The 14,870-nt window shown below is 49.6% G+C and overlaps 1 protein-coding gene across 6 annotated transcripts in view; it reads right to left on the reverse strand.

The window, feature by feature from the left end:
• The window catches only part of WASHC1 (WASH complex subunit 1), a 45,068-nt gene that overhangs the window by 1,540 nt on the left and 28,658 nt on the right, over nucleotides 1-14,870 (reverse strand). For 4 of the 6 annotated variants that reach the window (XM_075158655.1, XM_075158646.1, XM_075158638.1 and 1 more), the window contains 7 exons: nucleotides 10,087-10,198; nucleotides 9,235-9,381; nucleotides 4,076-4,212; nucleotides 3,003-3,138; nucleotides 1,644-1,848; nucleotides 990-1,154; nucleotides 512-670 (listed from right to left, as the gene is read on the reverse strand). In XM_075158655.1, the coding sequence (XP_075014756.1) occupies nucleotides 512-670; nucleotides 990-1,154; nucleotides 1,644-1,848; nucleotides 3,003-3,138; nucleotides 4,076-4,212; nucleotides 9,235-9,381; nucleotides 10,087-10,198 (1,061 nt within the window). Of the gene's footprint in view, nucleotides 1-511; nucleotides 671-989; nucleotides 1,155-1,643; nucleotides 1,849-3,002; nucleotides 3,139-4,075; nucleotides 4,213-9,234; nucleotides 9,382-10,086; nucleotides 10,199-14,362; nucleotides 14,687-14,870 lie in introns of those variants that run through there. The other 2 variants (XM_075158666.1, XM_075158675.1) reach the window with 2 other exon arrangements.

The raw sequence follows: 14,870 nt of genomic DNA on the forward strand, positions 1-14,870 counted from the left end.
TACTCTTGTATCACACCCCTAATCTCTCCCACTAGAGTCCAGTTTCAGGTCAGAAAAACACCAGGCACCGCAGGGTAATGGCATCTTCTGGGGAAATCCAGGAGTGGAAATCCTTGAGGGGTAAGGCATTTGCATTCTCATTCTGCCAAACCAGCTCCATCAATACCCTCTCCAGCTACCTAAACCAATGTGCTCAAACCAGCTGGGCCCTGCCCCTCTTGGCCCCAGGGTTTCCTTTGTGTGTCTGCCCCCATGCAGAAACTTCTACGCATGCCCTGAGACAGAGCCGGTCTCCATTAAGAACACAAATGGCCTTCTGGCAGATGGGGTTTACAGAGCTTTGGCTGAATGGGAAGCACCTGAGACCTACATCAGCCTGCGAGGAGAGACAACAGCTTTCCGCTCTGTACGTTCACTGTGCTCCTGGCCTGCCTGTCTCCCCTCGGACCTACACCTCCCCAGCCTGGGGCAGAAAGCAAGGAAGATCAGTTCTGCCAAAGAGCCTCAGCACCTTGTTCTTGTTCCTTCTGCTTCTTCTTCTCCAGCTTCCTCTCCTTGACGCTGCGGAGGTTGGCCTTCCCAATGCCACCGGCCTGGCGGATGGACTCCAGGAGACTGGCACGCCCAGTGGAGGGGTTCACCACCTCCTTCGGGGCTCCCTGGACTGAAGCTGCAGGGACAGGAATGACAAGCAGCAGCCGTGGGTCAGTGCACCAGCTACAGGCGCAGCGAAATCCCCACGGAAAGGGCTGCTCCGATACTCTGCCAGCCTTTGCCCGGGGCTGTGAGCCCAGCCCAGACACCTCTCAGTGACGGACTTATGCTCAGCCACCAGGAGCCCCGCCAAGGGGGAACTGACGGCTTGCAGCTCCCAGGCAGGCGGGAGCCGCTTCCCCTTCCACCGCAGCTTCCCTTCTCTGCCAGAAGGCTGGGAAGCCACAGGGCAGTCAGATTCTGCTGGTGAAGCTGTGGAGATGCCCGGCCCTTACCTGCAGGCACTGCATAGCTGCTCTCCTCGCTCGCTGTCCGGGCTGGCTCAGAGGGGGGTGTGGGCTGGGGCAGGGGTGGCGGAGGAGGCACCGTAGTTGGCATAACAGGAGGTGGTGGAGGAGGTGGTGGTGGAGGAGGCGGCAATAGCTCAGCATCTTGAAGGTCTGAAAGATGAAAGAAGCTGCATCTGAAGTATCCCAGAGGACAGCACACTGACAGCTTCAGCTCAGAGCTCCACATGCCTCAGCGGCAACAGATCAGAATCCTCAGCAGGCACCGTGCAGCAGAGCACTCCCACCCTGTGCAGCATCTCTTAACAGCAGGCAGGGCCAAGGCAGAGTTTGAGATTACCCTACTCCGCCCCCCCCAGCTCCCACTCGCCCAAGGGCATCCCACCAGGATGCCACGAGGCCAATCCCCGCGCACCACATTCCCTCCTCCCTAGCCATACAGAGGGTGAGGGAGGTGAGGGGCCTGGAGTCCGGCCAGCACTTTAGCAGGTTGCAGCTTTCACTCAGGCCCAAGCACAAGCCAGAGGTATCTCCAATAGCCATCTTGAAATCTCCACCAAGGGACTTTCTGCCTTGTCTCCATCTTCTAGCAATCCCTGCCTTCCTCCTTCACAGGGTCCTGGGAGCAGGGATTGGAAATACCTGGTTGCAAAGGCTCCACCGACTCAGTGTTGAAAGTGGGCAGCTCTGGAATAGCACTGCTAGGGGCAGACGGTGCGATGCCGGGGCCCAGATCAGCACTGTACATGAGATCTGCAGCAATGCCAGGCAGGTCTGGCAGGTAGGACGGCACATCAATCTCGGGGACCTGGCCCAGATCTGGCACGTAGAAGTAATTTTCAGCTACCTAAAAGAAGCCAAAACAAAAAGGCAGTGACTACACACTTGCTTGCCCTTGCAGCAAACAGGGGTACTGCAGGGAACAGCCTGTGCGGCAGTCAGAGCTGGGCTTGTGTGCCTTGGTACAGTGGCCGCTCATCAGCTACCCCTGCCACTCTGTGCTCTTGTCCTGTGGCAGCTCCCCGTGCTCAGAGGCTACCCCCTGCAGACCAGGCTTGGAAAAGGCAGGCTGCAGGAGGAGGGGGAGGTGCAGGACTCTTCCTAGTTTCTTGCAGGTGGACTCTCTCCTTTTCTGAAGGTTTCATACACCAACTTTTGCAGCCTACATAAGCCAGTCCCTTCTCCTCCAGAAGAGAATGGCGCTTGAACCGTTTCTGAGAGCACAGAAGCACAACCAAGTAGTTACAGAGGTTTGGTTTTGTGTTTAACACACAGGCAAAAGAGTACCAAAGGTGTGCTGTGAATAAAGGGTTTTGTTTGCTGTACACGCTGCTATCTTCTCTGGTCCAACATGATGAGCAAATGGCTCCCCGGCTCCTTTCCCTAGCCCCAAAACACACATTCAACCACACACCAGCAAAGCTCCAGGTACGGCCGCTACAAGGTGTTGGGTACAAGGTCAATCACGTGTTGGGGCAGCTGGGTTGGTGCACTGCCTGCCTCATGCCCACACCAAGTACAAACCCTTTGCTCAGGCTGGCCGGCCCTTCTGTTTGCACCAGCAGGTGCCCCTTCCCAGCAGGAATGATCCTCCTCCCAGGCACCTTCCAGCCATGGCACCTCACCCTCAGACTTCTCACCAGGCTCAGGAGTTAGCACAAGGAGGATGATCAAGTGATGGAGCCTCCAAACTCCTCTGCAGCCCTGAGGTCTAGCAGCAAGGTGAATCGGTATTATGTTACTCCTCTCACACCGCTCAGCAAAGGCTTGAGCAGAGAGAAACACCTGGCAAGTTTGAGGGTTTTGTCTCACCCATCAAGCTCACACAAGGACTTCAAGCACAGAAATGGGCAAGGTCCTTCTGATAAGTGAGATACTCTGCAGCCCCATGAGGGGCCATTCTGCTACCTGCTCTCCACCCTGCAGAAGCCCTCTCCTTTCAGAGAGCTGAGCACAATCCTCTGAAGGGGAAGCAGCTGCATTCCCACAGCTGCATCTCACCTGTCGGTCCAGCTGTCCCCTTTTGGTGATGGAAAGAGGAGCATCAAAGAGCTTCTCTTCTGTCTCTGTTTCCAGAGCCACATGGGTCTTGGTTACTGCTCCAGCCAGAGGATCCAGGAAAACATACTTCTTGTACCTAAGGGTAGAGGACAAGTATTTCAGTGATGCTGCCTCGAGAGCCAAGGCCAGAAGACACAGTGTACCCAAGAAGGCCTTGGAGGTGGAGACCTCCCGACTCACTCACACAGGTAGAACACATTGGGCCTTCCAGTTTCCTTCTTCTAGCCCCATTTTCCTGCCTCACCCCTCCACAACCAGGAGGCGATCAGCTCCCCACCCTGCCAGCGCAGCTTCCACATTCATCCTAAAGCGAAGCCCCACTGCACTGCCATCATTACCAAGCTCTCCCTCTCCTACCACCTGGCCTGAGACTGTCCTCAGCAGGACACCAGTCTCTCTTGGTGACTTGTCACTCAAGGGACAGGAGGAAAGATAAAGAGGGGAAATAATCTGGGAAAGAAAGAGGAGGTTCAGCAGCTGAAAGCTCAAGAAGGTCTTAAAGAAGCTCTTCAGTATGGGCAGAAGGAGGAACCATGAGGCAAAGCCCAACGGGAACTGCAGTGAAAGGCAGTGGAGACGTTAAAGCAGCAACAGCAGTAAAGTGTCACTGTGAGGAACCATCAGGAGAAGGAGCAGAATCTAGGCAGGCACATAGGGCAGAGAAGGGCAGGAGTGACAGCAGCTCTAAAGGCCAGAGAGAAATTATTACAGGGGTATGACAGGAAAAACTAAGGGAAGGGAAGGGAAGGGAAGGGAAGTGCAAAGTTGGGTGGAAAGCAGGTGAGTGGAGGATCAGGTGCAGACAAAACAACTCCTTCTACCCAAGGGGAAGAGTGAGGAAGAAAGGGTTGCTAGCTGGAAGCCAGTGGAGAGGTACCAAACTCTGTCCTATCAAGAGCGTGATATGCAAGACCCCCAGGAAAGCAAGCAGCTACTGCTGCCCCGGGGCAGGGAGAGCTCCTCTGAGGATAAGCAGGGGCAGGTGAGCAGCACGGTGCTGCTCCAGCTCTCACAGGTTCTCGGTGGTGTTGAAGAGCAGCAGGGAGCTGAGGGAGCTGATGTTCCTGGGGAGGCTGCCAAGGCCTTCTTCTGCATCATCCTTCTGGTGAATTTTGGTGCTCAAACACACAGGGAAATACTTGAGCTTCTCCTGCAAGACGACAAATAACAGGTAGCAAGACACTAAAATCACAGCTGCTGAAACAGCTCTCCCCAGCCACCACAACCCACACTGCTGGATCCACTGCATGGTCTGGGAACCCTGCTGCTCCCTCTCTGCCTCCCTTTGAGCAAGGAAGCACAAGGACAACATTGCAACCCCACATTCATGACAAATCTCAGCAGTTCAGATTCATGGCATGTGATTTTGGTGCCGTGGATGGGTCATATCGAACAGGTGTTGCTGTGGCAAGGATCCACCAGAATGCAACAACCACTCAGGCTCTATAGCCAGAGGCAGGGATCAGGCATCGCAGCCAAAAAGGCGTTTGTTACAGCGTCTCCAACTACTAGACATTTTCAGGCAGAGTCCCTCAAACATCTCTATTACTTCCCCTCTGCTGCCTTCAGTTGATGTTTTAAGTGATGTGATCCCACTGGTAGGGTATGCAGGGAAGGCAAAGGAAAAAGAGGTTAGGAAAATGACAGAGTGCCCGCACTAGGCAAGAGATCAGGCAGAAGGGAGTGCACAGGGTGGAACATGTGCCAGATGGTTTTGCAAAGCCTGAGGGATTTGCAGGAGTTTTCAACTCTAATGAACTGAAATCTCCTCTCTCTCGGTTCTAAAACTTCATGCATAATATATAGAGCTCCCTTTAGAAAAGGACTTACTACATCTGAACTGCTTGACTTTTATAGAGCACAGGAATTGCCATCCCAGATCAGACCAGAGTTTCAGCTAGCATGACAGCGCCCGCTGCCAGGTGCTCTGGGAGATGAAGCTCAGTGCCCACAGCAAGCTTTGCTGCAGAGGGAGAAAGGCATCAGTTTCTGAACCCAGAGGCAGCCTGGGATGGATGAACCTCCACCCTAGACCCCTCCCCACACTCTTCCTCAGCCCCTTCACAACTCCTGTTCCTTCTTCACAAACTAGGACAAGCACCAACCTGGCAGCTGCAAGGTGGTAAGTGTTCATACCAGAAGAAACCAGAGCACTAACCAGGACAGTTTCTCAGATTAAATAATTGGCCACACACTCTCGGTTTTCTTCTGCCACCAAAAGATGACCACTTTAAATACTGTCCACGGCTTCCTACTGCCTCACTACTTCCAGCATCCCTGCTCTATCCCATTCTCTGAGTCCTTCTTCCCTCCTTGTACTTATAGGGGGGAAATGGAGACCACCGTTGGTTCAGTTTTAACACCACATCTCAGCAACATAAGCAGTTTCTGCTGATTGAAATTTCAGGCTTGAATTTGGTAGCCAGAAATCCTGGGAAATGGCTTAGTTACAGCTCAGTTAATCCACTAAGAGTTTGTATGATGCTCTGAGTCTATAAAATGCTATAAGAAAAGACCTGGGAGGTTTTGATTTAATTTTTTTTTCCCCAAATAACATGTTCCAACTTGTGAAAAATACACTGAAATAAATGTCTTGAATTTTTATAGAAGCAGGTAGACAAAAATATATAAATTGTTATTTAGAGACTGTAGAAGCAGACATTCAAAAATAAAGGTTCTTTTGATCATTAATATTCATTTCCCAATGTTTAATTTTTTAAGCATGAGGGAGTACTGATGTTTTTGCTGGAACTGTTCACACACACTTAGCCCTCAAGTCATATATATATTTTTTTAATTCTCTCTTTGTAGATTTCAATTAGCACTGGAAGACTGTGCGTCACTGTAAGGGCGTAGTGAGAAACAAACCATTACCTACATTTACTTAGAAGTTTCATCTAAGGCAGTTATAAAAACACTAAGCATGAGTATTACTCTGAAACGCAAGGCTCTACATAATCCTTTTAATTTAAATGCCACCAAAGTGTTAGTCTTATTCAAGTATCTAGATCTGTTTTGAAATTTAGAACAGCTACATACCATCAATAATATCCTGCAACTGTGAATTCTACAAGTTAACATGCCATTTAAAAATTAGTTTTCTTTCATGAAGGCCTTAAGCCAAAGGTTCAGCAACCTCGACATGCTGAAGTCACGGGGGGCGCTTGAATGCTCTAACACCCCAGCCCGGAGTTTGGCACCTGGCAGGATCACACCTCTAAGGACGCTGCATTTCCAGGCATTTTTCTTCCGAAAAGCCTAGAGTTAAAAATATATAAAGTCACCCTGGTTCTTAAGTTAAATTAAGCACACACTATTACAAAGGGAATTGGTGTGATACACCAGAAACCCCACTCCCCCCATGCCAATGGAGTGCTGAGGCTAGCTGGAAAAGCACTTGAAGATGAGCAAGTGCCAAAAACCTGGTTTAGCCTCCCCATGCTGATGGTGGACTCCGAGAGAGGCAGAATTCACAAGGACATGACAAGCTACTGACATTTTTGAAGCCTAGCAAGGTTACTCCAGCGGTGGACTGTAACTTTTGCTTGGACCTCTTCCCAAGCCCAGGCAGACCATGCCTCCCACCCTGTCTTCCAGCCTCCTGAGGGGCACTTGCATCACCTGGGCACAGGTCCCACCGCAAAGGCAGTGCCCAGCGCCTGAGAAGCCCTACAGGGCTGCAGCTGACTCACTGATGAACCCTGCCTAGCTGCTACCACAGCAACGTGCAAAGCAATGGGTTTCCAGGCTTACCATAAGCACCCTGTTTCTGGCACTCTTATCTGTCAGCGCTTACCTTACCAACCTAAATTGTCCTCTCAACAGCTGAGTTTTCACTTCCTTGGGGTGCGGAGGGGGAAAGGAGAATTTCCCAGGAGGGAAGCATTTTTAAATAAACTGCAGAACCGCACACATTTCTAACTCAGCCACTTTCTCCCCAGAGCACAAACCCTAACCGCTGAGCACAGGCTGCCACCACTTACCCTCAAACTGACATGAGCAGAGCTTGCCTTCCTGGTGGGGCGTGTGTGTGCGTGTGGGAGTGAAGTTAGCAAAGGCCACTGCAACTGCTCCCAGCAAAGAGGCCCTCATTAGAAGTGAAAACAGGCTGTGAACCTCTGCCGAAAGCCCTGAATAATTGAGGAGGGCATAAATGTAAACATTAAAACTCTCCTCTGTCACATTTCATTACTGCAAGGCACATCGGGCTCCGTGCTCAGCTATGGCCGAGAAGGGCCCGTCCCCCTGGAACGTGGTCAGAGCTCGGCCGCACCGAGCCCCGCTCAGCACACCAGCTGCTCCTGGCGCAGGCCCCTCCACCGTTCATCAGCTGACAGCCACTCGCCGGCACAGCAGCGTCCCGCCGCCCCGCAGAAGAGCTGCAGGAGCCAGTGTGCGTGAGCTTGGCGAGAGCAACAAGACCGCTGCATGAGGCAGGGTCAGCAACGCCAGAGAAAGATCAACAACCCCAAAGGAGGATCAAAAGATGGGTCACAGGAGGAGAGGAACAAATAGAAACATCCCCTGGGGCCTGCAACAAAGTCCCTGTGGTGATGGCAGCCTTGGTCACCAAAGGCAGAACGTGCCAACGGTACCGAGACCGCCTGGGACAGGGAAGAGGTGGCATCGCAGGCAGATGGCAGGGGCAGTGGGGGAGCGCATGAAGAGCCTACTGGAGCCAGCGGGCCAGTCAGATGGGCACACCATTTGCTCTTTGCGGGACGCTGCTTTTTACCAGCTGATGCTCTTCTCAATCCCCTCCCTGTGCGAGGGGCTGTACATTGGCACCAGCCCTTCAGGGCAGGAGAGCATCTCCCCTGCCCACTCACCGCCTACTTCTGCTCCCCCCACACGCTCTGATGGGATGGGGCCACCAGCCAGACAGCACAACCGTAATTGGCCTCCCCTGGCTGGCCAGCAGCAGGTCCTACACAAGCTACCTGGCTACTGTCCTACACAAGCTACCTGGCTCAAAGGAAGCACGAACTCTGCTCGAGTTTGCCAGCTGTCCATTCGGCCAGCAACCCTGCTTCCCTGGCCTGGCTGAAATATTCATAACTACCTCACTGTGTGAGGTCTCAACTCCATTAAAACTCAGGAAAGTTTAGCGTGATAAATTATTCAGTGGCAGCTTTATTTTTGGGCCAAGGCACACAAGGATGTCTCTTTAGGGGTGGAGAGCAGTGAAGTTGTCAGGCTGATCCCTAACCTGCCAGGAAGAGCACATCTGCTACTCCTGGCACAGCACATACACAGCAACTTTTAAACTTTAAATACAGCAACTCTTCCTCCTCTCCTTCCAACCTGGGGAAGTTGACCCAAATTGTTGGAGACTCCTTTGGTAGCATTTCCTGCCAAACCCACCACTTCTCAGACCTTCCTAAGAAGCCCCTCTCTGCCACTCAATCCACAGGATAAAAAGAAACTCAATACTTCAGGACCTCCTTCAACACCACTAGCTGCAGACATCTGTGCTATGGGCATACCTGGAAGCCTCAACTGTGCTGGGTGTCGAGAGATTCAGCCCCTCTCTGAAGGGCTTGCAACCTACAATAGCTGAACACAAGGCAAAGGAGAAGCAAAGCATAAACAAAAGATGTAAAGCAGCAAAATGATCTTCCCCTCCAAGATGTAAAACTTAGCTGGGAACCAAGAAGGGACAACACCCAAGTGTGATGCTTTCCTGGGACAGAAAAATGCTCTAATGACTTCTTTTTCTCCTGACACACTCACAAGCACTTTTACCTTTCCCTTCTCACCATCGCTTATATTAGAGCCTTCAGAAACTATTTTTCAAACAATTATGACCCTGATTCCAGCTGCCTTACCATGCATAGCTGAAGCCTTAAGGCCAGCCAGCTGCACCCACCAGCACGGCTGCAGAAAACAGTGACGTTTCAGGAAACGGAACAGCTCTGGAGAGTTGGCAGCCGACAGTCACCCAAAACGCTCAACCACCGCACCAAGGTCTTGTACTGACATGGCTCTCTCAAACTGGCAGCTCTGCAAGCTTCCCAGCCTGACCTCACACACCCCCGCCAACAGGCCAAGCTGAAAAGATGTTCTGCTCCCAGCCTATATTTTAAAGCCCTGGTCTACTTTGTTAAAGAGACTAATAGCCTCCCAGCTTCTCACTGGTTGTTCATCTCAAGTCTGTTCTCCTCCTCCTTACCTGCAGAGCTTTCTCATCCAGCACTCGGTGTTTGCTCTGAATTTTGTGTCTTGGCCATTTTTGTTTCGCTGGGTCTTCTGCACCAGCAAAAATTGAACTGTACTCCTGCAGTCGTTCAGGGGCTGGATACTTGGCACTGGAAAATACCTGTGAAGAGACAAGGAGGGACTGAAAAATCCCAACAACTAAGCAATCCTACACTACAGAAGCATATGGAGTGGAGTAAGCGCACAATCTGTGCTGCTGGTGGGAATGGACAGCCTTGAAGTCAACAGGCTCCTAAGGGCTACCTGCACAGACCCAATCATGCGTGGGCTGTCACTTCAGAAAGTGAAAGTGCCAGAACTTCTCTCTATATATAAGTACTAGGAGATCACAGACTCCCACTGGCAGGAAGGGAATTTGAAACACTGTATTAAATGGAGGAACAACCGGGAGAGAAGAGTTTTCACCAGTTTTACATGGTTCAACAAGATGAAGATGCACAAAGGGGAGGCTCTCTAACAGCAGCTTTCATTCAAATAGCCAAAGTGTCTATGAGCGTGAAGTGAGAGGGTGTTGGGCTTAGCTCAGCACATGCCTTTTCTCTTTCTCAGGGAGAAGCTGGGGCAGCAACTTATATAGGCCTCATAAGGCCAGGAGCTGTGAGGCTCATGGGTTTAAAAATCATCAACTGGCCGCATCACGAAGGGGATTCTCATCACAACCCTGCCCAGCAGCAAGGCACGGAGAGGTGAGTGGGCAGCAGCTGTGGCAGCCAAGCACTTGTTCTTCTCCAGAGTTTACATCAGGAGTAAAGAGAGAAGGTGGAAGGAAGAAGGGAGGCCATGCAGCCTTCACTGAAGTCATTACCTTAATAGCCTTCTTGCTGCCCTTTATCTTCTCAATCTTCGCTTGGGCAAGCGTGACTCTCTCACCGATTGCCTGAAGCTGTGCTCGGCTGGCCTCCACCCGCTGAGAGATCCTAGGAGGCAAGCACCTTTCTTAAGATGAAGAATCCAGAGCCAGACATTTTTTGGCAACAGCCAGTGCCCAGGCCCTCAGGGAAGGATGTGAATCTCAGTGGACTGGATTGTTCATAGGGCAAAGTAGTGCTGGTTGAGATATGCTTGTCTTGGTCCCATTGAGAGTTTTATGTACTCTGACATGAAGGTAAGTCTATTCCGTGACTCACAGCACAACATTCCCACAACTTTGAGGCACGGCACAGAAAGATGGAAAACTGCAGCTTTTTTGTGACACTGGAGTGCCATAAGCCCTACTTCCCTCTGCAGGTACTGCTGACAAGAAAGCCACAGCCAGTTATCAACTGCCAACATATTTTTAATAAAAATGACTTGTTAATAATGAAAGGCAACACATGCTAATGAGCAGAGTTCAGGACTCACAAGGCTTACCCTGTCCTCTACTATACCAGCAGTTTGTTGCACGACTTCTTCCATGTTGCTTCGCAGCTTTGTGATTTGGTTTCCACATCAGTTAAACAACATTATGTCCTCATTTGGAGCAATAAAACACGCTAACTTGCATAATTTTTGCACAACTAGAGCAAGCAATAAAATGCTTTGGGACTGAGGTGAAAAGCACTCTGTGGCAGCAGGGGACAGCGGTCACTGGTTCACCACGTGGACATACTCCTTTCCCACAAAGCTGATAGCAGACACCTTGCAGCCAGGGGCATGACTGAAACTGCCAGCATGAAGTGCGCAGTCGCTACCCTGCTGCGGGAACTGTCACACAGGCTCAAGCAGACGCTAGGAGGGACATCGGAACCAGGCATCAGCCACAGGTAACTATGGAGTCACCTTTTCAGTAGAGACCTTCCTTCCCCTTGCATAACTAGCAGGGTCTCCCTAGCTTCAAGCTCAAAAGCTGAAAATTGTTCTGAATCTTCACCCCTCTAATGAAACCAGCAAAGAATATTTTTATGGCTATACAACCCATTATGAGAGATAGCACTCCAGCAATGTTTTGTAGCAATGAGTTCCATCGGATCATTTTGTGCCTCTAACGATCAATCTCAAGTATTGTTTTTAAATTTCACCAAAAGTCTCTCTTTGCTTTTGAGAGCTCCCATGCTTTTTTCCCCGCTCTGTATAATTCCTTTTAGTAACAAATTTGACATCAGTAGTGATCTATGATTCCCATTTTCAAACTGTACCAAACCTGTCTTTTCAAGTATTTTCACTCTGTGCAGCACATTCCCTATTACAGTAGAGAAATGGACTCCACTAAAGCCCCGCCATTGTAGGTAGTGAAAAAAACAGAAAGTACAAGCAGCCTATTCACCTTGTATCATTCTGAAAGACCCCCACTTCTTTCTCTAAACAGCTTTACGTGTTTCTGTTTGTTTATAGCCATGCTCCCCTCTTTCTGGAGGCATCCTTCCTTATACATATGGCAGGAGAGCACACAGCCTGTTTCTACTTTATTTTTTGGAGTGGGAGATGAGCAAAACTGAACCTCATGAGATTCTCCCTCTCGGAATTATTCTCCATTTCCCCATCCTTTTATTTTAAATACAGCCTAACAGCTTGTATTTTGTACCAACACTAAGTACAAATCTGTTCATGATTTCCTTCCCACACCCTCCCTCTGTCTCAGTGGAGTAAGTCCACATCATTCACACACTTGATAGGTTCTCAGAGCAGTTTCTGTTGTTCCTTTCAGTGTGCATTTCCTAGCACCTGTTTACAGCAAATTTCATGTGTCATAGGGCTGTCCCCATTGCCTTGTTTTGTTAAAGTGTGAGATGCCTATGAAGGACCTAAGTCTTCCCTAACTGCTCTCCCCAGCAAATTTTCCTACCTCACACTTCACCTCTTTTTGAGATGTTTCATAATTGTATTGATTGACACTATTTCCAGCACTGCTCCTGGGGGCATCTGACTATTTTTACTTCCTTCAAAGCTGAAAAAAAATTGGTCATTTATTCCTGCTTTGCCTCTCTCCCTCAAATCAATGGTGCAATTCTCCCTCTCACCTGTGAGTAGACCCCTCTCCTAGAAGAGCTCAAAAAAGCCTTTCTGAAGCTCCAAATAAAAGCAAGGTATCAATTGCCTTTCAGCCAGTACCCTGCTGGCTCCCAGACACAATTCTCAGGGGCTGACCAGGCACATGTTCCTCTCCCAGAAGGAAGTGTTAAGCAAATAGTTATGCAAGCTCAGGCCTGGAAACCAGTAACCGTTCTGCTCCCTCCCACTCCATGAATGTGAGTGGGTCGAGTGAGGCAGTCAAACATTTTTCTCACTCCCTTTCCTGCCCCACATTATCCCCTCTGCTTCACCAGGTATCATCTCTTCCTCTCCCTTCCCATACTTACTCTTTCCCTAGCTGTGAAGAAGCAAAGGACTTTTTGAGGAATCCCGGTTATCCTTACCTTTCACCCTTAACCACTTCGACATTTAACATTCATCCTCTAAGACATCCGGTTTAGGAGAGGAACGGTGCCACAGCTCCCTTTACGCCCCCACCAAACACAGCAGTGCACTGGCTATTACAAAGCGCTTCTTGATGCTAGAGCACTAACACCTCCCGTAGCGCATGGACAGTATCAGGGGAAGAACAGAAAGCGAAGCACCTCTCAGCCCACAGCGCTGCATACATCTTTTTCATTTAAGGTTTGCTGGAACCTCTCTGAAAAAGGCGGCATCCCTAAAAACAGGGCATGACTGGCAAGTACTGTGCCCTAGCTGCAACAGTAATGGTGCATCCAGAAGGGAAAGAGGGAAGACATCTATAGCTTCATCCATCCCTACTGCCCACCAAATATAACCGAGAGTGATTACATTTACCGATAAAAGGACAGAATCAGGCAGACGGCCTGCTCCCAGCACAAGCTGGGGAAGTTACCCAATGCCAGCTCAGGTGTTTCAAACCATGACGGCTCTTCTCTGAGGCACCCTGTACTTCCTCCTATGGCCTCCTACTCTAGGATTTGCCAGGTCAAATCCCACTAACCTTAGGAGATATGCCAAAAACCTTCACCTGAGGTGGTACAGATGCAGGCACACAACATAGACTGAATACACACCAGTCTACAGAATTAATTTATTTGTTGCTGAGCAAGATAACTATGAAAAAAATTATTAAACCCCCTCAATCCAACTAATCCAAATTCCATCACATGTACAGGCTCCTAAACGTGCATGACTGTTATGCATGTACAGGTCAAGATACAGTTGCATGTGTTAGTCAAAAGAGACAATATACCATATTGATACTGAAAAAATACATGGGAAAAAAACCGTCATGTTCAAGTGTCCTCCAGCAACTTTAGTATTTCTACTGCTGTGGAAACTGAACTTACTCCAAGGAGTCAACCTGGTGTTTGTAAAGAAAGGAATCATGGAGGAATGGAGTGGGCTGTTGCCAAGGATTTCAGGGGCAAAGCGTTTGAAGCAAGGTGGCATTCAGACCTCAACCTCCATTTAAGGACTGTGTTACTGAGTGGCGTTTGTTTGAAAGGCAATTGCAATTAAGACAGGAGGGGTGTTAATAAAATGGCCCGTTACTGCCCCTCAGAACCCTGCACTCAGACAGCCAAAAACACCATCAGCATCTGAACCTAGCCCGCGCCTATCCTATTAGTCATTGCTGTGTTATTTTGCCCTCGGTGCTCTTTTCTGCTTGAGAAACCCCTTTAGTTAGATTCAATTTGACTTGGAGTTGCAAAGAAGCAGGAGGCGGGCAGGGCATCCTTCGGGCAGGATGCATGCTTTGGGACAAGTGAAAAGGGGGCCTGTAGAAGAAAGGAGAATCTATCACCTGCCTTCAAATCCTGGGCACTGAGCCAAACCAACCTTCCCCTCCCAATGCTTTTCTTTGGGGAAGTAATACATGTGGCAGATTAAATCTATCTAGTGGATTATCTCTTAATCCATACAGATTTTTATTTTTAATCTAAGCAGATATTAAAGCCAATCTTTCAGCTGCTTTGATTCAAGCTTTCACATTCTCTTGTCCCTCTGAAATCTTTTTGCAGTCAAGCCCCCTGCACTTCACCCCCAACTTAGATCTCATTTCTCCTTTCACCTAAAGGCCTCACCCTGCTGCCTTGAGCTCCTCTCCATTTTAGAGGCAGCTCTCTCCCACACCCACAGCAGGTCCCAGGAACACTTCCTCCTACCTCACCGCCTCCCTCGCTGGCCCTGTATCCTCCATCTCATCTGCGGCCGTGAGCAGATCACTTCCTGTTACCTCCTTATAACTCCTCTGATAATCTGCACATCCAGGCGGCTTCTGAGAGACCTCCTCTGCTGTGTCTGTGTCTGCTCATGGGAGAAAAATTACTGTTCTCTTACTCCCATAGGAAAAACATTTGAGGCATTAGGAATTTGGCATCCAGGACACTGGACACTGCCTGTCAGTTGTCAGCACTGGCAATAATCCTATATTTCTATGAGGGTCTCCAAGCACTCCACGATGCCAAAAAAGAACTGTGATTTTTATCATCTATATTTGCTAGGGATCAGACAGCATCAGAAAAAAGTTTAAAATCAAAGCACGTTTAAAGACAGGCTGACAGACTCCCATAAAGGTGGCTGAGCAAGACAGAATTCAGCTGGAGAGAAGCATCACAGCAGAAGGAGACCCTTTGCTGTCCACATACACATCACCCAAGAGTGACAGGGATG

The sequence above is a fragment of the Calonectris borealis genome, chromosome 1 (genome assembly GCF_964195595.1).
Source record: "Calonectris borealis chromosome 1, bCalBor7.hap1.2, whole genome shotgun sequence".
In the NCBI taxonomy this organism is placed as follows: Eukaryota; Metazoa; Chordata; class Aves; order Procellariiformes; family Procellariidae; genus Calonectris; species Calonectris borealis.